This window comes from Psammomys obesus, unplaced genomic scaffold (genome assembly GCF_907164565.1).
Source record: "Psammomys obesus unplaced genomic scaffold, mPsaObe1.curated_primary_1811, whole genome shotgun sequence".
NCBI classification, from domain to species: domain Eukaryota; kingdom Metazoa; phylum Chordata; class Mammalia; order Rodentia; family Muridae; genus Psammomys; species Psammomys obesus.
Window position 1 is genome coordinate 30028011 of NW_026593286.1, and position 27669 is coordinate 30055679.

At 38.8% G+C, this 27669-nt stretch overlaps 1 protein-coding gene across 1 annotated transcript in view; it reads right to left on the minus strand.

The window, feature by feature from the left end:
- Positions 1–323: 323 nt before the first annotated feature.
- Carf (calcium responsive transcription factor) overlaps positions 324–27669 on the minus strand; it is a 46016-nt gene continuing 18670 nt past the window's right edge. The window contains exons 7-16 of the mRNA XM_055616586.1: positions 24234–24318; positions 22603–22792; positions 18442–18562; positions 15063–15206; positions 12470–12703; positions 9972–10134; positions 8358–8421; positions 4922–5052; positions 4179–4551; positions 324–1479 (exon numbers count right to left, since the gene is read on the minus strand). Of these exons, the coding sequence (XP_055472561.1) occupies positions 1361–1479; positions 4179–4551; positions 4922–5052; positions 8358–8421; positions 9972–10134; positions 12470–12703; positions 15063–15206; positions 18442–18562; positions 22603–22792; positions 24234–24318 (1624 nt within the window). The 3' untranslated portion in view covers positions 324–1360. The remainder of the gene's footprint in view (positions 1480–4178; positions 4552–4921; positions 5053–8357; positions 8422–9971; positions 10135–12469; positions 12704–15062; positions 15207–18441; positions 18563–22602; positions 22793–24233; positions 24319–27669) is intronic.

The following is a 27669-nucleotide window of genomic DNA, read 5'->3' on the forward strand; positions in this document are numbered from 1 at the left end:
TTCTAGATGATCCCCTCTTTGTTTCTTGGTAAGATCTTGCTATGTAGGCCAGGCTAGACTTAAATTTACCATCCTCTTGCCTCTCCCTCCTGAGTGCTGAGATTACAGGGGAGCATCACTACATTCAGGTAGGTTAATTTAATGACAGTTATATTTCAAATTCCTAGCTAGTCAATATTTCATAAAAAAGCTTATAAATGAATATACTGATTACTAGTTATTTATACTAAGTATAAATCTACTTATTTAATGAGCAAATATTAGATCAGACATTCTCAAGTTTCAAATATGAACTAAATTTTAAATTAGATAAACTTGAAATATATAAATCATAATCCTATCAATTCAGTAAGAACTCTGGTATAGAAAAATGTAAATACTATTTAAATTATTTTTAAATAGTCAAAACTGAATCTTTGAAAAAAAAATTCTGCTACCACCAAAAGTTTCCCCAAATGATCTGTAAACAGCAGGGAATTCTAATGTTGCCCTCCATTCTCTGAATTTTCACCTTTCTGTTCCTAAATGGGGATTTATTTCCAATCCCATATAAAATACAAGTCGTATATATTTATTTGTATTAATTTGATTAATTCGACTTAAACCTTTCAATACTTACCAAGTCACCGAGATTTCTGACAGATGACCTTTACAGTTAAACAGTATAAAGCCTACAAGGCAAACTGCAAATTCAGCGTCTAGGAATGTGACACAAAGCAGCTCTGTGCTGCTTTGTGAATCTGTAGGGGTGTGACTGGTGGCTCTGAGCTAGTATGTAAATCTATAGAGATGTGATTGGTGCTCTGTTCCACTATGTAAATGTATAGGGATGTGATTGGTGCTCTGCTCCATTATGTAAATCTATAGGGACGTGATTGGTGCTCTGTTCCATTATGTAAATCTATAGGGATGTGACTGGCGGTTCTGTGTTACCATATAAAACTATCTTTCCAAAGGATGAGACATATTCTCTCAGCTCATCAAAATTCTGGTCACAACTTTAAATTTTCTGACACACCTACACATGCACTCACACACTGCTTTTATTGTTGGCTTTTTTTTTTTATCTTGTAAGAACCAAAACTGGGTATCAGGGACGAGGTAACTATTTTGTGTTCACACTAAATTACTGATGATAAGTTCAGATGATCTTTTGAAACACTTGCCTTACTGGATAATAAAAAAGTTCTATGAATACAAAGTAAAGTAAAATATTTCCTAAGGGGGTACAAATATGGAACTGGCAACACGCATTCGAGTGTAAGGCAAAGCTGCTCATCATCCAGTTCCGGTCCAGCAACTGACATGCTCTGACAATCTTCACCTAAGACATCAGAAGGGACCAGAGCTTTTTAAAAATTTATGTGGCAGATAATTTTTTACAGTCCAGAAAAGTTTTTGCTGCTATAGACAGTGTTGGCTCTTTGGGTTCTTGTTTAACTTGGTTCACAGACAGAGTATCTTCTAGACTTTCTTCAACTTTAAAATCAAACAAACAAACAAACAAAAGGGTTAGTATATTTTATAACACTGTGGTCTTTAAATGATATAAACTTAAAGCTAGTCACAGCACTAGAGCAATGGAGTAAGGTCAGGAGATCAAGGCCACCCTTAGTGACATAGCCAACTCAAGGCTGACCTGAGACTTTATCTATTATATTATTTTACATATAAATTATATTATATTACATTATGTATATAATGTAAATATACTGCAGTTTAAAAAAAAGGGTCATGGTAACATGGAGAAAAATGTTTTGGCACATCTTAAGATGACAGCTTTATCTTAGCTGTGTGAACTATGCGTTTGCCCATCTAAAACACTCCAGAATGCCTAAGCACCCTCCATTGTGCTTATCACCCAGCACAGCAACAGCAACACCAGCAGCTGGCCAGTGCACTGCCTAGCATCTTCATCTTTTTGTTTGTTTTGTTTTTGAGACAGGGTCTCATTATGTAGACCATGCTGGTCTTGAGCTCAGAGATGGAGTGCTGAGATTAAAGGCATGTACCACCACATGAGACCTCAAACATTCACCATACATTATCAAGAATCTCCATGATGCAGTTGCTCTTGGGAAGCAGGAAGTAGAGGGACTGACTAGCTTAGCAACGTGCTGAACACACCAAATACTGTGACATACAGGTATACTGGAGCTCAGAGGCATGGGACCCACTGAAGATGGATGTGAATGACCCAAGAGCTCATATCTGGGTCAACTGACCCTTACTAGGTAAAACATACAGATCTGGATTAAAAAGGGCTTCACTGAAAGCAATTTGGATTAATGCTCCCAGAAACTCTATGTGACAACACAGAAGGTGAAAGCATGTTAGAAAGGAAGAAAGCAGCTGGGCACTGTGGGGCACTCCTGTAATCTCAGCACTCAGGGAGGCAGAGGCAGGTGGATCTCTGTGAGTTCGAGGCCAGCCTGGTCTACAAAGTGAGTCCAGGACAGCCAAGGCTACACAGAGAAACTCCATCTCAAACAAACAACCCAAAAACCAAAGAACAACAACCAAAAAACAAAAAAGGAAGAAAGCTCTAGAAGGTAAGAAATACCAGGGCTTAGTTCCTTCCTCCATCACTTACTCTAAACATGAGCATTAGGCAGTTACTTAACCTCCCTGAGCCTTGGTTTTCCCATCTGCAGAATGGGAATATAGCTAACTTTCTCATGGAGTTATACCAATACATTGACATATATTCATTTTTCTTTTCATCTATAAAGTTACTCCATAGTTATAAAATTCTCTAATAAATTTCTGATTTTGTTTTGTTTTGTTCTCAAGACAGGATTTCTCTGTGTAGCCCTGGCTATCCTGGAACTAGCTTTGCAGACCCAGCTGGACTTGAACTCACAGAGATCCGAGTAATATTTACAGGTTTTAATAATATGCATTATTAGTCATTTTTATTTTCTACAACAGCTGGTTATCAAAAAGGGTAACCAAAAGGTCTTTGAAGGAACTCATGTGCCCAAATTTTACTCTTTTCGTAAATATCCATAGAACTCAATATTTAAGTGTATAATTCAACTTTTTATTATTAAATCATTTATCTACTACTTATTTCCATCCTTTTTCTGTGCATGTATGAACTTTTTTTTATAATATTTGGATAGTAGTTTTCCTTACATCATTTGTTTTTTATGTATCCTAAAATTACTTTCCTGGTTTTATATCACCATAGATTTTCCATGGAAAAGTAGATAATTAAGAAATGAGTCATGCTGGGCACAGTGGCCCCAGAACTTGGGGAGGCAGAGGCAGGTGGATCTCTGTAAGTTTGAGGCCAGCCTGTCTACAAAGCAAGTCCAGTGCAGCCAAGGCTACACAGAGAAACAGAGAAACCCTGTCTTGAAACCCCCTCTCCAAAAAGAAAGAAAGAAAGAAAGAAATGAGGAGTTACGGTGCTGAGGAGACCACTCAGAGGTTAAGAGTGCGTATTGTTCATGTGGAGGAGCTGGGTTCAGTTCTCAGCATCCATATGGTAGTTCACAACCATCTGTAATTTCAGCTCTAGAAGAACCCTCTTCTTCCCTCCCTGGTACATCAATACACACAGGCAAAGCAATCATATGCATAATAAAGTAAATAAATCTAACTGGATGGTGGCAGCACATGCCTTAATTCCAAACTTGAGACAGAGGCAGGCAGGTGACCAAGACAAGCCTTGTCTACATAGGAAGTTCCAGGACAGCCAAACTACATTATGAGACCTTTAATTAATTAATTTAAGAGAAATGAGTAATTTCCTCCTCATCCTCTTTCTTTCTTCTGTATGTGCTGGGGACTGAACCCAGTTTTTAGGGCCTGCTGAGCAGTGAAGCACTCTACCACCCCACCCTTCTTTCTATCTTGACATAGGATCTTGCTAAGTTGCTCACGTTAGTTTGGGACTTGTTTTGTAGCCCAGGCTGTCCGATCTTGCAATCGGTCTGCCTAAGCCTGTAAGTGCTGGGATAAATAAATGAATAATTTCATTGAGATTAAATAATTACACATAATAAGAAAAATATTAAGCTGGTAAATCTCTATTTTTCTCTCATAATTTTGTTTGAACTACACACTATTATAAACCCACTGGGTAGAAATGACTCTTTTTTTCCTGTTGTTTGATGTAGACCACCTATAAAAGGTAAGTTAAAAAGGATCATACGTTGATGCTCACTTACTAAGAGCTGCATGGCTGTCTATGATGCGTATTGGAACGGTCTGCACATCTCCCAACAGAATCCTGTTCATACTTCCTTCCAGATTCCCCGCAACCTGAGCATCTTCTCCTTCGACCAGATGATCCATTGCAACTATATTCTGAACTGATTCTGGGAGATCCCCCACGGTAGAGGCAGAGCTATTGTTTTGGGTTAGGCACATATCTGTTGGAAGGCTTTCACTTTGACCAAGCAATAGAGGATGATCATTCACGACAGCATTCCCTACTGTATCCACGAGTCCTGAAGGACTGGGGGAGGGATGGCTATTTACTGACATCAGAGCCTGTGAGCCATCAGGAGAGGAGAATCTTGGCTGTAACTTCAAACTCTTCTAAAGAGAAAAGAGTTATATCACAATGTTTGGATTTACAATATATATTACATTCTTGTAGTATAGTCTTTTGAAAAAAATGAAACAAAAAGTAATAAGTATGTAATTATTAACAGATATTCCATGAACACAGAAACAAGGACCAACGAAAAGGTAGTACAACAATTATTTCCTTCATTTATAGTCTCCCTCAAACTTTTCAAAACATACTGAGTTATCACTTTACACCTTGACACAAAGGACTGAAAAATTAATAATGAAAGAATATATGGCCATTATTGTAATTTTACAGAATTCTCTGAAATCCCTACAAAAGGAATCATGGGAAAAAAAGAAGACTGCCAGATTTAGCTGTTTAATAGGTACATACCTGTAAGTGTGTAAATATTTGGGGCTGAAATGAAGAAAGTGGGGAGAGCAAGGGAAGTGCCTCTGGAGACAAAGAAGTCTGTGTCTGACTTGTCCCCACTTTGCTTGAAATTGGTTCTCCTAGTGAATTTCCTAAATTAAACAAGAGACAGACAAGATAATTTTTTGGACTTTATGACAGTCATTACTATTAGAATCAGAATAGAGGACAAGACAAAGTCAAAGGTTTGCAAAAGACTTAAAAAAGAAATCATCAGTGAGATAGGCAAGGGTGGCAAATGCATATAGTCCCTGAACTCTAGAGGTGGACACAGGAAGATCAGTAGTGCAAGGTAATTCTTGGCCAGAGAAGTGAGTTTGAGGATAGCCTGGGCTACTTGTTATAAACAAACAAACATCACTTAAAAAACAAACACATAGCCAGGTATGGTGGCACATAAAAGGAAGAGGCAGGCACAGCTCTGTTGAGTATGAGGCCAGCCTGGTCTACATAGTGGGTTACAGGCCAGACATGGCTACATAGTGAGGTCCAACTTCAAAACCAATCAGTTAGTTAATTAATTAATAATCAGTTGATTAACTAATTAATCATGCATAACTCCAAGCTAGGCTGGTATGGTGCCTCATGCTTGTAATTCCTAGCACTTTTGAGGCTAACAAAGGAGGAATATCATGAGTTTGAGGCCAGTTTAAAATATTCCAGACAAGCCCAGGAACAGAATGAGACCCTGTTTCAAAATAACAGCAAAGAAGCAAAAAACAAAATACACAGATAGACACAGACACATACCCACAAATAGACCCGGTATCTACTTCACTGTCTAGAACCTGTCAGCTCATCAGATCTTCCAAGGGAACTCTAAAAATACAGATCTAGATCCAACCTTTGTTCCATTTCTTCCTTCCAACCCTTCCTTTCTGTCCTGGTTTTGTTTTGTTGGTTTTTTTTTTTTTTTTTTTTTTTTTTTTTTTTTTTTTTTTTTTTTTTTGACAACTTGACACAAACTGAGTCATCTGAGAAGAGGGAACTTCAACTGAGAACATGCCTCCATACAACTGGCCTTTAGGAATATCTGTGGATGAGGTTCTGGATTAGTGATTGATGTGGGAAGGCCCAGCACATGTGGGCTGGACCACCACTGGGCAGGTAGTTCAGAGTTGCATAAAAAGCCAAGGTAAAGGAACAAGCTATAAAGAGCAAATCTGTAATCAGAGTACCTCTATAGTCTGTGCTTCCGTTCTCACCCTGATTTCCCTCAGTGAGGGACCATGGCCTAGGAGATGGGAGTTGTTGGAGGAAATAAACCCTTTCCTCCCCAGTTGCTTTTAGTCATGGTGATTATCACAGCAACAGAAAGCAAAAGGATTCCCTCCTTCCTTCCTTCCTTCCTTCCTTCCTTCCTTCCTTCCTTCCTTCCTTCCTTCCTTCCTTCCTCCCTCCCTCCCTCCTTTCCTTCCTATCCTTCCTTCTTCCTCCCTCCCTCCCTCCCTCCTTCCCTCCCTCCTTCCTTCCTTCCTTTGCTTCTCTTTCTGTGATGGGGACTAAACCAGGACCTGTGCAAGTTAGGTTATTGCTCTACACTGTGTAACAACGCAGTCCTTAATTTCCATTAATTTTATTCAGGTTTTCAGACTTGGCAGCAAATGTCTTTACTGGCTAAGTCATCTCATCAACATTTTAATTCAGTACCCTAGAATGAGATCTAGGGATGTTTTTTCCTAGTCCATTCCTATGTTATAAGACAAGACTATACCTAAACTTCTCTAGATATGTGAAAACTCTTGAGCTTCTCAATTACAAAGGCTTCTACTAGACAACTCCAGCTATTTTACCTTCTATATCTATTTAATTAATAAACTATTAAGTGTGTCTAATTTTAGACTGTATGTTTTCAACTGTAGTTTAAACCACTGTCATCTTTTTCACTGGCACAGCAAAGTGCTGCATTTTTTTATTAGTCCATTTGTAAAAATTGTTTCTTTTTTGAAAATTACAAAATAGTTGATTTCCTCTTTCTCTTTCCTCTCTCCAAACCTGTATAGGCCAGAATTGGCTCCCTTTCAAATTCACGATCTCTTTTTCATTACTTGTTGTCAGGAATATGCAAATACATATGTTCATAAGAATAAATAATCCAGTTTTAATTCCAAACTTGTTTTGTGTTGTTTTCAGACAGGGTTTCTCTGTGCAGCTGTGGCTGTCCTGCTGCTCCCTCTGTAGACCAAGCTAGCCTCAAATTCATATATTCCCCTGCCTCTACCTTCCAAGTGCTGGGATTAAGGCATGGACCACCAGCACCAGGCTCCAGGAACTTTCTTACAAGTGCATTTCCCATAAGTCTCCAATGTCCCTTTAAATAGAGATCTTACATTACATTTTGGTGTCAGGCTTATAAATTTTAAATTTTATGATTAAAAATTGTATTTTATATATACTTTAAAATGTTTGCGTTTTTCTTTTATGTGTTGCCTGAGTACCACATATGTGCACTGCACACAGAGGCCAGAAGAGAGCATTGGATCCTCTGGAACTGGGGTTACAGACAGCTGTGGGTGCTGGAAATTGAAGCAGGTCTTCTGAAAGAGCAATGAGTGCTCTTAACCACTGAACTACTTCTCTAGATCCAAAAGTGACATTTTTAAAAGTTCCTTCCCCACCCCTCACCTAAGTGTGTGTCTTTAGCAAACTTCCCACTTAATTGTGAGCAATTCTCACGTGGCACTTTTCACAGTAACAACTGATTAGAAGGCATTTGCTGGGAGTTTTTTTTTCTTTGCTAGACTTTAAGTCCATGAAGTAGGAACTTGCCCGCACTTAGCACAGCAACTTATTAAAATAAAACACACAGGTGATAACAAGAGCTAACACCAGCCCTTGAAGTGACTTTTAGAGGTTAATACATGGCAGCAAACATACTTTGTATACAGTTGTTCATAAGTTGATTCTAGAGCAATTATTATGATGTTAATGCTTTAGCAGACACTATCCTAGGAACTTGGTTTGCTTAACTATGATCCCTGCCCCTGAAGAGTGTTAATAACAATTAAAGCCTCAAACGTGTAAACAGCAGCCTACCACAGCAGGTGCAGAGATGAGGTTTGAAAAACACTCAAAACCAGAGACTGTTCTGACTGAGAAGAGGATTTTCTAGACAGAAGAAGAAAGCAGCCATTTCCAGGAGATAGAACACATGTAAAAGAGTAAGTAAAAACAAATAAAAGAAACTTTGAATATTTCAAGAACATAGGAGTCAAGAACATATGAGATATATGGTAGCAATACACGCCTTTAATTGCACTTGGGAAGCAGAGGAAGGAGGATCTCTGAGTTCGAGGCCAGCCTCATCTACAGAGAGAGAGAGAGAGCTGTAGCACAGCCAAGGCTACCCAGAGAACCTTGTTTTGAAAAACAAAACAAAAAAATTAAAATAACCTACCTTCTGCAAATGTAACTGTTACAGTCTCTCTAAGAATATTCCCGCTGTCTGTAGTCCATTGAAGCTGAAATGAGAACATTTGTTTCAGTAAAAACAAAATAGTTGCATTGAAAATAATCTTAAAACATTAATACAACTATTATATTTTCTTTTAAAAGTTTGCTTTTATTTACTTATTTTGTGTGCATGTGTGTGTGTTTATGTGCACACACATGCCTTAGTGTATGAAAATCTTTTGGAAATCAGTCCTCTCTTTCTATCACGCTGGTTCTGACAAATCCAGCATAGTCAGGTCATCCACGTGAATGCCTGCATGTGTGGGTGCATGCATATGGATGTCAGAAGAAAGACTGAGTCCACTTCCTTTGAGATGGACTCCTGCATTGGCCTGGAGCTCACTGCCAGCTCGTTGGCTGGTATGACTGTCGCCAGCTCCACTCCTGTGTTTACCTTCCGAGCTCTAGGATTATAAATTCACAACAGGCATGTCAGCATTTTTACATGGCTCTGAGGAATCACACTTAGACCATCATATTTGGGAAGGAGCTCTTTCCTCAGCCTCCTGTTTTATTTTCACACTTGTGCTTTACTCTGTGATCACCCTCTTGTTACGTTCTCAAAGCTCAAGTGTGTCTCACTATGTTGGGGTCCTTGTTCAGATACCAACAATTTATAGAAAGTGCAGGTGGCAAATCTGTTTTCTTGAATTCTGGACAGCAATAATTAAGAGTTTAGATATAGAACAAACAAAGAAGCACCACCCAAGTAGTTCTAGCATTTGAAATATCCAAGTACTAGTGCTGGGAAGATGGCTCAGCAGTTAAGAGCACCAACTGATCTCCCAGAAGATCTGTGTTCAATTCCCAGAACCTACCCGGTGGCTCACAACCATCAATAACCCCAGATCTAGGGGATCCAACACCCTCTTCCAGCCTCCATGGGACCCACGCATGCAAGCAAAACATCCACATACATTAAAAAGTAAGTAAAAATAGAAAGTGTTCAGATACTAAAACTTGGAAAGTGAAAAGTCAGGAAGGAAAGGTCAGTACTACTCATTTTAATTCCAAAATCACTATTCATACAGTTACTAACTTCTGCATAATTACGGTAAAACTGCCTCAGAAATTACTAACATTGACAGGGAAACTACAACATAAAAAGATGAGGTAAAACTGATATTCATGTATGGCATAGAGAGCTCACATCAGCACTCTGTGCACTTGAACTTGAACGACTTAACTTTGACCATCTATTTTTTGAAATGGAGGAAAGGATATACTCAGTGTGTTCTCAATAAATGTCTGTGAGCTGAGTAAGAAATAGCTCTCACAAAGAGGAAAAGTCTGATTCTTCTATGATCTACTCAGATCTGGAAAGCTACTGTTTCCTTTCCTTGTGAGAGGAAATATTCAGTCAGGTCATCATCTGAGAGCTTGTAGCATTCATATTTGGAAAGCGATCTGTGTTCTCTTGAGTCACCGTAATTGAGATGGTGTAGTGGCAGCCCTTTCTACAGGCCAAGCCCTAACAGGAGCTGGCGCCTCCCTAACGTACTAGTGTACTAGCGGGAGCTGGGAAAGACAATGAAACAAACGGTGGGTGTGCTCGTACCGTTGCTGGAATAATCTCTGCGTTATACAGCACATCTCCAGTCCTCAAGGATTTCTGTACCTCATGGATATGATTTTTTATATCATTCACAGTTGGAAAAAAAGATAAATTATGTCTTTCAGGTACCTCATCCGGTTTGAACAGTTCTCTTTCCACAAATTTTCTGTGGAAGATATAAAATAGAAATATAACTGTAATGATACACTTACAGATTGAAAAAAAGGTTCTCTTTTAATATCAGCTTTTGTAAAGTATAATTCGTGTTTCTGTAACTCATATTAGTCACTTTAGGTTTGTCTCCATTCAGCAAAACATAGAATTCATGCAGGTTAAAGGAAAGGGTTAAAGGTGCTATTTCCATTGGTTCCAAGCTATGACTTTTGTTTGTCTGTTTGTTTGTTTGTTTGTTTGTTTTTCAAAACAGGGTTTCTCTGTGTAGCCTTGGCTGTCCAGAGGCTCACTTTGTAGCCCAGGCTGGTCTTGAACTCACAGAGATCCATCTGCCTCTGCCTCCCCAAGTACTGGGATTACAGGCGTGCAGCACCACTCCCAGCTGAGCTGTGACATTTTCATGCACTAATCTTGAACCACAATCCTCGGTTTGAACATGTTTGTAAACATTTACCATGTCAGACACAATTTTGAACACACTACAAGTTTTTCCTTTAACTATTACTTGTAGTCATGTGACCAGATGTAAGTCTCAACTCCACTTTCCAGGTGAGGGATCTGAAGAGAGCAGAAGTTGAAGTTGCCCTGAGTTATACACCTACTTAGTAAGAAAACAGGGGGCAATTTCCAATTTATACATAAACACCATGTTACTATTACATGAAAGTTGATGGTTCGAATAGTGTAAGGAGGTAAGATATTGCTTTAAGAAAGGTAACTTTACTACGCAATTATATGAACATAGACACAGAAATCACAGTTTGACACGTGCACTTTATGCATGATATTCACTGGATAAAAACCACAAGGTTGTAATATTTTCTGTTCTCACTGACCCTCTTCTTAAATACTCTGAGGCAGCAGTGCAGTGGTGACACACACCTTTAATTCTAGCACTTCGCAGGCAGATCTGAGTTCCAAGATAGCCAGGGCTATGCAGAGAACCCCTATCTTGAAAAAAATTAATAAAAATGTAGATAAATAATCTGAAGTAAGTAGAGTGTCCAAATTTTAGTAAACAGTGGATGACTTTACTAAGTTTTAGCTTTGTTCCGTAGGCCCTTCAACAAAAACAAAAGTTAAAACTTCTAAACATAAGGTTATATAAAAAGTAACGCTTTGTCTGCTGGCTTCAGCTGTGCACTTTTGATCCCAGGAGCAGGGACCAGGACAGCCTGGTCCACATAGTGGCTCCCAGTCTAGCCTGGGCTACACAGAGCGATCCAATCTAAAAAATTCCTCTAAGTCCTCCTTTTGTTATTCAGGGTTCACTACACAACAACCAAAAGGAGCCAGGTATCTACACCACACACAGGCTGTAGAACCAGCCCTGGGTGTCAGTTCTGTCTTTCAAGTCAATTGCTTAGCAACTTTGAATTTCCATTCTCTCATGTATAAAAATGGAAATACATGTATTAGCTTTATTAAGCTGTTAAGAAGTAATTATATTTAAAGATTTGGCCAAATACGAAGCACACACATAGTAACTGCCTCATTATAATAATTATTATTGTGGTCAATCTGTATACTTTTTCATTAATGAAACTTTATTTGTAGTATTTTGGACTAACCTTAATGGTACTCAAGATAACATGTTTAATTAATATTATAGTGATACATAACATATATAATTGAATGTTACATTACATATTATTATAGTAGTTTATTATCTTTTAAAAAATCTAATATTTTAATTAATTCTTTGAGAACTTCACACATGCATATATTCTATTTTGATCATATTCATTCCCTATAATACAATAAAATTCTATTTCATTTCAAATCATCTAAAATAAGTACCTTAGCTAGGCTTCTAATTTTTTGATTCTACAAACTTTACTCCCTCTGAAATATCATATCATTCAATTTGTTACAGAGATAGTAGCTCACACCCATAATCCCAACACTTGGTTGGCTGAGCTAGAAGGAATACTGAAAACTGGAAGCCAGCCTGGGCTATGTAATTAATTATAGGCCAGTCTGGGTGGTACCTTTGCTATTAAAATATAATATAATACAATATAATACAATACAATACAATACAATATAATATTAGTATAGTATAATATAATACAAAATAAAAGTAATCATTTAGAAATAGTCCAATCTGCCAAGATGTAGTATCTCAAATGTGTATTTAGAATTCTATTAAGACATAGTATATGAAAGCTTGCCAAGCATTTGCAGAAAATAACAAATAGGTAAGATGAAGAAACACACCATACCCTCCCGATAGCACGCGCCCTGGAAAATGGCTCTGAAGCACTATAGTGTTAAGTGTGTCACTTAAGCAACAAGTGTAAAAGGAAACGCTGCTTCTCCTGTACCTTAGCTGCTTCCTTACTGCATACACTTGTCCTACGCCCTGTGACACTAATTCCTGAATCTTATGCGCTACTTGTGGATGGAGACGGGAGGGCAACGCACAATTCTCATCTCTGATTACAGTTTCCTCTTCTTCAAGAGAAGTCATAGGAAAAGGCGATGGTGACAAAGGGAGACCAGGAGTCTCTAATTCATGATACTGATGAGCTTGCTGTGTAGGTAACTGCACATACCATCTAATAAGAGAAAACATTTAGAATTATTAAAATTTAAATATTAAAATTATTTGATAATTGTAGACAAAGGCAGGAATCATAATTACTTAATATTCACAAGAGAAAGTATTTTAAGTAAAAATCATATATGATTATGGCATGTGAAATAAAATTTAAAATGTCTTATGTTCAACTCTTCTAAATTGACTTTATGCTCAGTTAAAAAGGTAACTTGATAAACTTTCACTATGACCCTAAAGTTAAGGCGAAGTAGGGATTTACACATATTTGAGGGTGGAGAGATGGATCAGGAGTTAAGAGCACTTGTTGGTCTTGCAGAGGACTGGGTTTCAATTCCCAGCACCCACACAGTAGCTTACACTACTCCAGCTCCAGGGGATCCAAACTTCTCTTCTAACCTATGTAGGCACCAGGCATGTACAAGATACACATATATATATGCAGGCAAAACATTAATGCACATAAAACAAACAAACAAAGCATTCTCAACTCCCACTGGCCCAGGGAGTAAGAGAATCAACTAAAATGTGGACACATCTCATGTACAGTAATGCAAGGGAGTGATGCTAGGAAAATCAATCTGGCACAACAGTGTTTTAATTGACCTTTCTTTTTGTTGTTGTTTTGTTTTCGAGACAGGGTTTCACTGTATAGCTCTGGCTGGCCTGGAACTTGGTATGTAGACCAGGCTGGCTTCAAACTCTGGAGATCTGCCTGCCTCTGCTTCCTGAGTGCTGGGATTAAAGGTGTGCATCACGATGCCCAGATTAAGAGATATTTTTGTACAAGTGTGTGTGTGTGTGTGTGTGTGTGTGTGTGTGTGTGTGTATGTCTGTGTTGTTGGGGATATAATTTTGGGCTAAGCACTAGGTTAGGAAAGTACTCTATCGCTGAGCAATACACCAAGCCCCTGCCCTTTTTTTTGTTTGTTTGCTTTGTGTTTTCGAGACAGGGCTTCTTTGTGTAGTCTTGGCTGACCTGGACTCTTGTAGACCAGGCTGGCCTTGAACTCAGAGATCAGCCTGCCTCTGCCTCCCTTGCTAGGATTACAGGTGTGCACTATCTGGCCCGGCTGCCCCTGTCCTTTTAATTTACATGCATTCTATTACTTGTGTATGTGTGTGCACATGTATGTCAGAGTGTAAAGGTCAGAGAACAACTTTTTTCTTTTTTTAATTAAATGTTTATTTTTAAATATTAATTACAGTTTATTCACTTTGTATCACAGCTGTAGCTCCCTTCTCATTACTGCCCAATCCCACCCTCCCTCCTGCATCCCCTCCCTGCCCCTCTCTAAGTCCACTGATAGGGGAGGTCCTCCTCCCCTTCCACCTGACCCCAGCTTATTGCCAGAGAACAACTTAAGGGAATCAGTCCTTCCTTTTATCATGTGGGCCCTGGGGACTGAACTCACTGAGCTCTCTTATTGGCCCCTATACTTCTGCTTTATATAAACCAACTTAAACAAAATAGAGCCTAATTCAAATTTGTCCAGTGTGAGGTTGAGATAACTCAGCTGTTAAAAGCGCTTGTTCACTTGTTACCCTTGCAGAGGACCCAGGCTTGATTCCCAGCACTCACATGGTGGTTCACAACCATCTCTATCTCAAGTTCCACAGCATCCAATGCCCTCTTCAGACATCAATGGCATCAAACATGCAATGGTACACATACATACATGCAAAAACTCTTAAACACAAAATAAAATAATCTAATTATATATATATATATATATGTATGCATATACATATTTTGTTTGTTTTGTTTTTCGAGACAGGGTTTCTCTGTGTAGCCCTGGCTGTCCTGGACTTGCTTTGAACACCAGGCTGGCCTTAAACTCACAGAGATCTGCCTGCCTCTGCCTCCCTGAGTACTGGGATTACAGGTGAGAACCACCAAACCAGCCTCTAATAATATTTTTTAATAAAAATTTTGTAGTTGCACATTTTAAGAATTAAAGAATTTAATTATTACTTCATTTTTAAGTTTTTATAAAAGACATACAAAAGTTTTTCTTATATTTGACTTCATTATACAATAATAAATTCTTCACTTGAACTGACACACAAGAGTAAGCCAGAAATACTATCATTCCTTCTATCTAAAATATAAAGCATAAAATGGAATTTACTTAGGGCTTAATGTTCACTGTGATGGCTGTCACAGAAATCAACAATGTATTGTTAGTATTATATGTAATTTTTAGGTAATAAAGTCAGTAACATACAATAGCACCTAAGTTTAATACTCATGAGGTATCTAACTTATAAAACCATTCCTTAGTGAAAGAACTGAAAACCACAGTGACAAGAGTGCTTGTTACTAATCAGAAAATGAAAGCGTTGCATGAACGCCATACCGAAGGACCCCGCCGGCATCCAGCAAGTTCTTCTTCAGCATAGTAAAGGCTTTCTCCTGTTCCATCCTGATTATCTTCCTGTCAATTTGGGGGTCTATAGGTACTCTATATTCAGGAAACTTCTGTACCTTTTTAATGTAAATTCTTTAGACAAGAAAAAGAAGCAGCTTATAATCTCAAATATTTAACCTCAATAAAGCTCAAGAGAGTAATTAGTATTCAAAAGCTTATGAAAGATGTCATATTAATGCATGATACTTACAAAATTAACAACTATCACAAATTGAGTATAAAAATCTAAATATAGATACATTTTCTGAAATGTTCATTTCCTCTTCTTCAGTGTTTTGGAAACCAACCTCACATTTGGTTTACTTTAAGGATCTTCTACCAGGCTAACTGCCTTTAAACTTCCATTATCTAAATTCACACAACAATGAAATAAAATTAAAAAAATACAACAAAAACATCTGCTACAACAATAACACTATATTTTTTAATTTATTTTTTATATTAATTATAGTTTACTCGCATTTTTTTTTTTTTTTGAGACAAGGATCCTGTATGTAACCATTGGCTGTCCTGGAACTTGTCCTGTAGACGAGGCTGGCCTCAAAACTAATAGAAATCTGCCTGCCTTTGCCTCCTGAGTGCTGGAATTAAAGGCAATCTCCATCACAGCCTGGTCAACAATGACATATAATTAAGTCATTGGTGGTGACCCATGCCTTTAATCCTAGACAGGAGTATCTCTGTGAGTTCAAGGCTAGCCTGATCTACTTAGAAAGTACCAGGACAGCCAGAAGAGAGATTGTTTCTTTAAAAAAAAAAAAAAAAAAAAAAAAGACACAATAATTCCTCACATTTGTATTCCTCTGTATTTTCTGGTGGTTTGTTTGTTTGTTTGTTTTTTGTTTTTTGAGACAGGGTTTCTCTGTGTAGCCTTGGCTTGTCCAGACTCGCTTTATAGACCAGGCTGCCTTGAACTCACAGAGATCCACCTGCCTTTGCCTGAGTGCTGAGATTACAGGCATATGCCACTGCACCTGGATTTTTGGTTTTTCTGAGACAGGATTTCTCTGTTTATTTCATTTTATTTTATTTTTTATTTCCAGAGCTGAGGATTGAACCCAGGGCCTTGCACTTGCTACCACTGAGCTAAATCCCCAACCCCAGGATTTCTCTGTTTAGTCCTGGCTGTCTTGGAACTCACTTTGTAGACCTGAATGACCTCAAATTAATTAATTTCTATATTTACAATCAAGCACAAAATTCTTGATAACATTCTAGATATCTTATAAGACCCCAAATTTAAACACATATATGCATATATATTTTATTGTTTTATGTATATGGGTATTTTGCCTGTATGCATGTCTGTGCACCATATGGCTGTGGAAGTCGAAGGAAGACTCTGCATCCTCTGGAAGTAGTTATGGATGGCTGTGAACCACCATGTTGCTGCTGGGAATTGAACCCAAGTTCTCAGGAAGATCAGTCAGTGCTCTTAAGTGTTGTGCCATCTTTCCAGGTTCTTAAATTTTTTATTACATTTTATTTGTGTGTGTGTGTCTTTGTGCACTCAAAGCCACTTCTTTACCTTTCAAGTGCTGAGATTACAGGTGTGCACATCACAGCAGTCTTCTAAAATTTTGTACTTTATGTGTATGAGTGTGTGCCTGAGTATATGCATGTGTGTTACATGAGAGCAGGATTTGTGGAGGTCACAAGAAACATCAGATTCCCTGGAACTGGAGTTACAGATGTCTGCATGTCACCATGTAGGTGCTGGGAACCAAACCCAGGTCCTTTGCAAGAGCAGCCAGAGCTCTTAACCACTGAGCCATCTCTCCAGTCTCCACACCTGTCTTTTAAAACATGAGAATGCTCAAGTTTGTGATATATGTGGTACTAAAATATAATGTTTCAATTATCAGTGAAGTCCAACCATAATAGATTATCCTTGTTTTGTCTGACAAAGGGTCCTTGTTGCTTGGGCTGAACTAAAACTTCTGAGCTCCAATGATTTTCTCCTCTCAACCTTTTAAGCATCTGGAATTACAGGCAGGGTACCATATTCAGCACATAGTACTTTACTCTTTTGAAGTGCTGTTGAGATGGCCCAGGACTATTCCTAGCCCATAATTTCTTTAAAAATTTCAATTTATTAATAATTTTGAACATTTTCAATGTCTAAAGAGTATTAGTATATAACATTAAAAAAAAAAAATCTTTCACTGGCCATGAAAGAATGCTGTAATCCCAGCATTCAGAGAGGCAGAGGCAGGCAGATCAGGCCAGCATGACTGACAAAGCAAGTCAAGGACAGCCAAAGCTACACAAGAAACCCTGTCTTGAAAAACCAAAAACTAAAACAACAACAAAAAATATCTTTCAATGGTAAAAAAAATCTTTCCCAATGGTTCATATTTTTATCCTCACCCAGGGCAATGATAACCTTGTTCTCTACCTAAAACTTACTGTTGATATTCATTGCTGGTGAGAATGTAAACTGATAAATGTGCTTTTCAAAGCAAATCATTGTGTTAACATTTTCAAAGTATATAATGTTTTCTATAACAATTAACATAGTAGGGCGTTATCATAATATTTAACAAGGTTATTAATTGTGGTTTTGGGTAAAATAACAGAATCTGTCCCTAGACATGAGTACACTGTAATACATACATGGATACACAAGGAACTCATCCATAAACCCTAGCATTTCTAAAGAGGCAGAGGCAGGAGGATGAGGAATTCAACGCTACCCTTGGCTACATAATCTGGGCGAGGCTAGCCTGGACTGCATGAGATTCTATCTCAAAAAGATCAATTTTTTCATAACTTACATATCTAAGAGGATTAATGTCCTTAACAAATGGAATATTGCATAGCCACTGAAAGGAGAAAATACTCATGTAAGTATATAAAGTCACTCTGAAAATATACTAGGATGAGAACAGCAGTGTTTAGTAAGTACACGCCACATGCACATTAGTCAGCAATTCGGTGTCTGTGCACTGGGTACTCACTATAGGCTTTCAGATCAAGACTACATCGGTAAGAAGACATAGGAGGGAAGGGGGAGCTATCATCTAACTCTAAGAAGGAAACATGAGTGGGCTGTACCGACATTCCCGGGCAGAAGAGAATACGTGGGTATTCCAATACATGCATATTCACACATAGAAAATCTTTGCAAAATGACTCAAAAACAAGAGTTCAGGCTTTAGTGAGGAACATACAAAGCATTAATAAGAGAAAAACTTAAAAATTCACTGTACGTTTAAACTTAATAAAAATGTTTCTATTTGCTATTCAAAAATAAGACTTAGGCATAAAGAAAATGAATTAAGATTAAAAAAAAAACATTAAATACCTGGCTGGACAAGTAGCTTTGTAGAGATGACAAGACCTACTTTCTTGTTCACTGATTTTTTTTAACTGGAACCCTTTTCTCCTTGGTCCATACTGACACTCCATTACCACAGCTCGACTACCTGTGAACCAAAACAAACCAATAACAGTAATTCATGTGTTTGTATATTCTAGACGGATTTTTTAAAACCCTGTTGTGACAATAAATACATAAGGTTATGGAGCAAAAACATTAGTATTTCTTACTAAAATGCAAGATAGACATAAATTTAAATTTATGTAAAATTTACCAAATATGCCATATTCACATTCACTGATACATAGAGACATAGTTTTGTTTTGTTTTGTTTTGTTTTTTAAGAGAGGGTTTCTCTGTGTAGGCCTGGATGTCCTGAACTAACTCTATAGACCAGGCTGGCCTCAAACTGACAGAGATCTGCCCGCCTCTGCCTGAGTGCTGGGATTAATGGAGAGCGCCATCGCTGCCTGGCTGAGACACGATTTTTAACAATACTAAATGACCTACCTTATAAGTTGAAATTCGCAACCGCAAATGTTACATTTGGTTAATAGTAAATACTATTGAAAATCTTATTTCCCTTTAAAATTTCTTTAGATCTATTTTCTGTATATGAGTTTTACTTGAATGCATGTCTGTGTACATGTTCATGCCTGGTGCCCACATAGCAAAGAAAAGTCATCTGGGGGCTGGAGAGATGGCTCAGAGGTTAGGAGCACTGGCTGAGTTTAATTCCCAGCAACCACGTGGTGGCTCACAACCATCTATAATGAGACCTGGTGCCCTCTTCTGGCATGCAGGTGTACATGCAGATAGAGCACTCCTATACATTAAATACATACATAAATCTTTTTTTTTTTTTTTTTTTTTTTTAAAGAGGCATCTGATCCCCTAGAGCTGGAGTTAATGGTTGTGAGCCACCATGTGGGTGCTGGGAACTGAACTTGGTCCCCTGTAAGACCAACAAGTGCTAATATAGAGCTATCTCTCCAATCCTTAGTTTCCTTAAACAAATTAAAATAAGCTTTAATATTATTTATGTGAATGTGTATGCTTGCAAGAGCTTATGCGCACCAAGTGTGCAGGTGCCTGTACAGCCCAAGGGTGCTGAGTCCCATGAACCTGGGGTCACAGATGGACATGAACTGCCCAAAGTGGGAGCTAGGAACAGAACCCAGACCCTCTGCAAGAGTACACACGCTCGTAACTGATGACCCTTCTCTTTAGGCTCTTACTGTGTTTTTAAAGCATCATTTATTTTCTTCTTTCTGGTTGCCTTGTTAGAGTAGCGTGGTGAGCTGCCTCTACGACAACACCAGTACTACTGGCCTCCTACTATTTGTTTCTTCGTGTATCTCTTCCCCTTCAGCATGGGCTGTACTTATCAACTTACTGAATATTGTAGAAGTGATTAGGTTATAAGACTATTAGGCTATCAGACTATAATTTCCACCTTGGGTACTCTCTTGCTTTTACGCTTTTACTTGGATTGCTGTGTCTAAGTGACATCAGCTGCCTGCCACACACTGAGGAAACTCTGCAAAGGCTCATACAACAAAGCAACCAAACAAGCAAGGCTGGAATTACCTCCTCTCTTAGTAAGGCACAAGGTAACTGCAAGTCCAGGCAACACTACAAGCTCAGTTTCTGTGAGAACCTGAGGCAGAGACATCTTGCTAAGTTACACTTAAAATCCTGAGACAATATATGTCTATAGTTCTCAGCCTTCAATTCGGGGTAATTTCTTACATTGCAGTAGATTACAAATACAGAGATGTGAAAACCAGGCCACAGAAGAGTTGAATATTCTACTTTACTGCAAGATACAGTCAACTTTTAAAACATAAAACTGGGCTGGAGAGATGGCTCAGTGGCTAATAGCCCTGGCTGCTCTTCTAGAGGACCCTGCTTCAATTTCCAGCACCCACATGGCAGCTCACAGCTGTTTACAACTCCAGTTCCAGAGGATCCAATGCCCTCTTTTGGCCTCTGTGGCCACTGCTCATATATAGTGTGCAGGTAACACATCCATATACATAAAATAAAAGCTCAAATATTTAAATATATATATAATAAAATTGTTAATCATAAATAAAATTATAAGGCTGATATAAAAATGTAAGACCTCTGCTTAAAGGGGAATATTGGAGACTTTATAACATTAATATAAACTACTATTAATTATTTATTTTATTATTGTTGTTGTTGTTTATAGACAGAATTCACTAAGAAGCTTTGGCTGTCCTGGAGCTCACCATGTAGACCAGACTAGCCTTGAGCTTATTCATTTACTTCTGTCTCCATGTAGTAGGTTTGAAGGCCTGTGCCACCAAGTCTTTCTCTATTATTATTACTATTATTATTAATTATTGGGTTTTTTGAGACAGGGTGTCTCTGTGTAACAGAGCCCTGGCTGTCCTGGACTCACTTTGTAAATCAGGCTGGCTTCAAACACACAGAGTTCCATGGTCTCTGCCCCCCAAATGCTGGGATTAAAGTCCTGCAACACCATGCCCGCCCTTTATTAATTATTTAAAGTTTGATGTCTGGGCTGTCATATAGGTTGGGAAGGATATAGATTAGACAAGATTAACCATATACTGACAGTTGTTAAAGCTACATGATAGATTCCTGAAGTATAGAGGCGTTTTTTCATTTTGTTTTGTTTTATTCTTTCCTCTATTGTTGATACACATAAAAGTTCCCATAACATAATCTTGTTTTATTTTTATTTTTTTGAGACAGGCTCCAATATGTAGCCCTGGCTGGCTCTGAACTCATAGAGATCCTCCTCTCTCTGTTTCCAGAGTGATAGACTAAAGGTGTTCTCCCAATATATCTGTTGTTTTATTTCATTTTTGAGATAGGGTCTGTCTGTGTAGCCTTGGTTGTCCCGGAACTCACTAAGTAAACCAAACTGGCCTCAAATTCATGGAGATCCTTCTGCCTCTCCCTCTGCCTCTGCTTCCTGAATGCTGGGATTAAAAGTATATGTAACTGTGCCCAGCCTCACCTGGATATTTTTTAAAGTCTAGAAATACTATGTCAAGGATTGACTGCAGAAAATTTATAACATTACCAACAGGAGTAAAAATGAGCACATTAATTCTTTGTGATAAAATCTAAAAACTGAATGTTGCAGGATACTTGATCCCACTGTGAACCCCAAAACTGTGAACTGCAAAACCCTGTTTCTTGTTTTGTGTGGTTAAGCCCTATCAAACACCTTTAATCCAAGAACTTTTAATTAGAAATAGGTGATTATGGTGTGGTTCACCCAGCCCTAGCACACACCTCAACTCCAAGAGCTTTCTGTACACAAGATTTAGCAATTAGTTAACCCTAGGTCAAGAGGCAGAGCAAGAAACCAGCTGACAGGGATTAAAGAGGAGTTGAGTTTGAGTTGAGGGTATTTAAGACAGCATGGAGAAGAAAGTGCTTTTAGCTCAAGCTCTGGCTTTAGTTTAGGCTTCAGTACCTCAGCTCCCTAGCTTTTTGGGGCTTTGAACTAGCAAGCCTTGGGCCTTGGGTTTTTTGGCCTCTTCCTCCTGGGTTGTCAGCTGAGCTAGTGAGCCTTTTGGGTTTTTTCCATCTGTACCTGAACTTCAAAGTAAGGTCAGCTGGTTACTTTCTCTGCCTCTCTGAGCTAGCAGATTTTCACCCCAGCATGTAGCTCCTGAGTCCTTACTAGTAAAACAGAATGGTTTTGATTTTTTCATTTTTTAAAAACAACTAAAAAACTCAGAAAACAAGGCTTTTTGGAACACACTTGGCTTCAAAAACTGATCTAAACAATGAAATTTTATGTGTCTGTCTATATATCTATTTATCTGAGAGATGATTTATTCCTGTTAGTGTGACTATTCATAAAGAATTATTTTTTGATTATGTGATGTTGTCTAAAGGTCTATTTGGAATTTCAAAGTTCTATTTATTAGCATACTATACAAGTGAAGTATTTATTCAGTATCACACATTAAAACATAACTTAAAGCAACTGGTTATATTTGCTATAAGTTTTCTTTTTAGTTTAACATTCATTTTCAGCAATCAATATTCAATTCTCACCTACCAAAATGAATACACTCTCAGGAAAATGGTGCCCAGCTGCTGGGGAGCCTTTAAGTAGCTGATAAGAAGTACCTGCATTGACAAATGGGATTCCGTCATATGGGACGTACTGGGACTTCCACATCAAGCGCGTGGCAGGCTTGGCTGGGCTTGGAGACTGGCGGGTGCCCCAGACGCTCTGTGTTTGCTGCTTGTGAGAAGTCAGGATGCTTTCTAATTCAGTCTCACTGACACAGTAGCCACGGTAGGAATCTCCGATTTTCTGTAAGGGAGAAATTAAATAAGAAAATCACTGGTAAATATTTCAGTGAAGAATAAATTTAACTAGATGGTTATCTAAATAAAGAAGCATCGGTTCACGTCCTCACCACTGGACCATACAACTGGCGGGGTCTGATCTAAACTTCCACAGTGTCACCCAACAGATGCACGGGTTCATATATGATCCATTGCCCTAGGAAGCTTAGAGAGGAAAGCTCAAAGAACATGTAGTATAGCCATTCTCTTGGATATCTAAGATTCCATCCCTAGATCAAATCCAGATCAACACAAAATCACCACAAAGTATTGGTTCTTTGTGGATTTTTAAAAATATGATCCCAAGAATCTATCTAAAACCTTATGAAAACTATGACTATTGTCCTAAAAAATGTTGCAGAAGAACTTCATTATATTAATATTCTTTTTTATAACCTTGAATTTTTTTGAGATTCTATTTATGTTATTTTATGTATGCGGGTGATTTGCCTGTCTATATGTCTGTGCAACAGACACACACAGTGCCTACAAAGGCCAGATGAGGGGTCAGAACTGGAATACAGATGATTGCTAGCCACTATGTGGGTGCTAGGAATTGAACTCAGGTCCTCTGCAAGAGCAACAAGTGTCCTTAACCACTTTCAAAAGAATTAACTGTGACTTGGACATGGTAGTGTGAACCTACAACCCCTGCACTTGGGAGACTGAGGAAGAAAGACTGTCTAAGTTTAAAGCTTGTCTAAACATCCCAACCATTCTATTTACCAATAAAGACTCAGGAGCCAGATGCTGGGGTGAAAACCTGCTAGCTCAGAGAGGTAGAGAAAGCACCCAGCTGACTTCCTTCTTAGTTCAGGTATGGATGGAAAAAAATCAAAAGGCTCACTAGTTCAGCTGACAGCCCAGAAGGAAGACGTCAAAAAACCCCCAAGGCCAAAGGCTTCTACCTCAAAGCCCCAAAAGCCAGGGAGCTGAGGTGCTGAAGCCTTGAGCTAAAAGCACTTTCTTCTCCATGCTGTCTTACATACCCTTAACTCAAAGTCCCTCCTATTCTTTATCCCCTTCAGCTGGTTTCTTGCTCTGCCTCTTGACCTAGGGTTCTTCAATCCCGTGTACAGAGAGCTCTTGGATTAAAGTGGCGTACTAGGGCTGAAAGAACAACACCATCATCACCTGTTTACAATAAACAGGAAGTTCTTGGATTAAAGGTGTGTGACAGGGCTCAACCATACAAAACAAGAAACAGGGTCTCATAGTTTACAGTTTTGGGGTTCACAATGGGATCAAATATCCTGCAACAAGCAGATAAGCCTAGATTTAGCACAAATGCATACAGAATATGACAGATAGTGACTATATTATTTGTATGTCAAAGTGTTCATTTGGGAATGAAATGTTGCCATGACTGGTTAACTGAATCTAGGTAAGGATTATCTTAAACTCACCTCACAACTCCGAAGACGACAGGCCCATAGAGGTGTGTTAGAAGAACGTGGCTGAAGAGGAGCCAGCAAAGGTTCTTCGAGCATTCTGGGAGAGGCGAGGAGTAGATATAAATACGTAGTTACACACATACACACACACACACATTCAACTCATTTGTCTTTCTCTTTACTTCATGTCTGTGTCTGTCTCTCTGTGTGTATGTGTAATATTGTACAATGTAGGCACACGTGCATACACATGTGTATATATGTGTACTGACGCCAGAGATCAGCATCAGGTGTTTTCCATATTCACGCTTCACCTCATTGTTTGAGACTGGGCTTCTCACTGAACCTCGAGTCCAACAATTCTGCAGACTGGCTGGCCAGTGAGCTCAAGGGCTCAGCCTTCCCTTGTGTCCCACCTTCCATACACAGGATTACAGACAAAAACTACCACACCTTGTTTTGAACCCAGGTCTGCATACTTGCCTGCTGAATGCTTTATTAACTAAACCACCTCCCCAGACCACCTCTTTTTGTTTCACTTTGTTTTTCAAGACAGGGTTTCTTTGTGTAGCTTTGGCTAGGACTGGCTCTGTAGACCAGATTGGTGTCAAACTCACAGAGACCCAGGTGCTGGGATTAAAGGTATGAACCACTACCGACCAGCTCCCAGACCACTTCTTAAAAAATATTTTGTGGGGGCTGGAGAAATGGCTCAGAGGTGAAGAGCACTGGCTACTTTTCCAAAAGTTCAATTCCCAGCAACCACATGGTGGCTCACAACCATCTATAGTGCCCTCTTCTGGGATGCAGGTGTACATGCAAATAGAGCACTGTATAAATAATAAAATAATCAATCAATAAATCAAATTATTTTCTGTCTTTGTATTTTGCCTGCATGTAAGTACGTGTACTCCATGTGACTAGGGTCAGAAGTGGGCACTGGATCCCCTGGAACTGGAATTACAGGTGGTTGTGAGCCGCCATATAGGTGCTGGGAACTGAGTGCTCTTAACTCCTGGACCATCTCTTCAGCCTCTGACTCCTCCTTTAAAAACATACAGACAAACCTTTCTTTACATTTATTTCATTCTATGCTATTGGTTGATGTTTCTTCAGTTTCTTCTGGTAATGTTTTCCTTCTGTGAAACCTTCAATGAGCTCTTAACTGCTGAGAAATCTTTTCAGCTCATTTGTTAATCTTTTTTATTGGTAATCTCAATATATAGTTTCTGACACTGGCTAAGAAGATAAAGCAGATTTTTCTTGTAAATGGCCAGAGGTGATCTATGAAATTGGTCACTAATCTCTTCATTTGGGAAACCTCACAGAATCATGTAAATCAAGAGGCTCAAATCTCATTTTAAAAATACCCAGGGAACTGGTCAGGCCATCAGGGACACACATATCAAAAAAAGTCATGAAGAGGGGAGGAGGGTGGAACTGGGAGGGGATGAAGGAGGGAGCTACAGCTGGGATACAAAGTGAATAAACTGTAATTAATAAGAAAATAAATACATTTTTTAAAGAAAGCCATGAGGTATGTGAAAGGTGTCATTTTATAGAAGCAGTATGTGCCATTCTGGCAGAACAGTGGTAGAACTGCTGACTGTGCACAAGCCAAACAGTGGGGCTAGATAAAGCATCGGGAGCTGTAGGAATTCTGCCAACTTTTAAGTCCATCTATCCTAATTATACATTCTGGAGCTGGGGAAGTAACCACAGAATGAGTTTGGGGATCCACTGGCCCTACTGTGAGTTGGACTTCAGCTCCAAACTCTACTAAACTGACCTCCATAAGCCCCTACTTTAACTGGAAGACCACAGTGCTCCTTGGTGTCTCCTGGAATCAGTATCAACTCAGAACCAGTATCCAAAAGACCCCAGAGGGTCTAACTGTCTCCTTTCCCCAAGTGTAAGGTCGCTCTCATGAAAGGCCATAGATCTTCCCAGGAGAAAGGTGAGAGAAAGGCTAACAAGAAAAACCTGAGACATTTTAGCAAGGTCCTTTCCTAATGGCAACCTGTTCTTCTCTTCATTCATGAAGTTCCAGCTTTGCAAACTGGCTCAAGTCTGGAAATTGGTTTACTGAGATACCCTCTTGCTACAAACCAAGGTAGTGTTTCTTTCATTTGTCTGAGAAATTTTCTCCTCATAAAGATCAAACAAAAAGATAGTAGGTTTGTTATCTATTTCTTTCCCAGAAACATCACGACTGATTAGCTAGTACCAAAGGTCTGTATGAGTCATGCCACCATAAAAAATCACTCCATGTGGCCCGTTACAGGTCAGACAATTATGGACACCACTTTGTCTGTGCTGCCCATTATGCCAAATTACAGACAAAAGGGTTTATTTTGGCATATAGTTCGAGAGAGATAGAGTCCATCATGGCAGGGAAGTCACAGCATGGTGGGAGCATGCTGAGAGATCACATCTCAACTGCATATAGGAAGCACAGAGAGACAGCAGGAAGTGGAGCACACCTGTTCCCAATGACTGCTTCCTCTGGCAAGTTCTATGATCTCAAGAACAGCCACTAACGTGAACAATGTGTTAAACATGAACCTGTGGATGTTTCTCATTCACACCATCAAACCTGCCAAACATAGGCTCATCCAGTTTTGTGACACAAACACTACAAGATTTAAAATCACAGAAAGCCAGGCAGTGGTGGTGCATGCCTTTAATCATCGGGAGGCAGAGGCAGGCAGATCTGAGTTTGAGGCTAGTGTGGTCTAGAGAGTGAGTTCCAGGACAGCCAGGGCTACACAGAGACCCCATCTCAAAAATCAATAAATCAATCAATCACAGATTAACCTCAAAACAGTAACAGTGTGTGATTGCAACACCTCATTCTCACTGTTGGACAGATCAACTGCACAAACAAAATGAATAAGAAACAACAAAATTAAATGATATCATAGATCAAATTAATTGATGAACCTAACTAACATCCACAAAGCATTCTACTTGAGCAATGGAGAATACACATTCTTCTCAACAACTCTTGCAATCTTCTGTAAGATAGCTCCCATATCAGCACACAGAGCAAGTCTCAATCAATACAGGGAACCTGAAACAATATCCTGTATTCTTCTTCATCATAATGAGATAAAGCCAGAAATCAGCAATAAAAACTTGAAAAAATATGCAAACTCATGGAGATTAAGTAACACATTATTAAATGATGAATGGGCCACTGCAGAAATCAAGAAAGAAATTAAAAAAATTTTTGGAAGTTAATTATAATGAAAACCTAAATCTATGTGCTACAAGAAGGGAGTCCTAAGAGAGGAGTGTGTAACTGTAAGTGCCTACATAAAAAAGCAGGGTGGGTGTGGAGGAGCACGCCTTTAATCTCAGCAATAGAGGCAGAGGCAGGAGGAGCTCCGTGAGTTGGTGGCCTGCCTGGTCTACAAAGCTAGTCCAGGACAGGCAGGGCTACAAA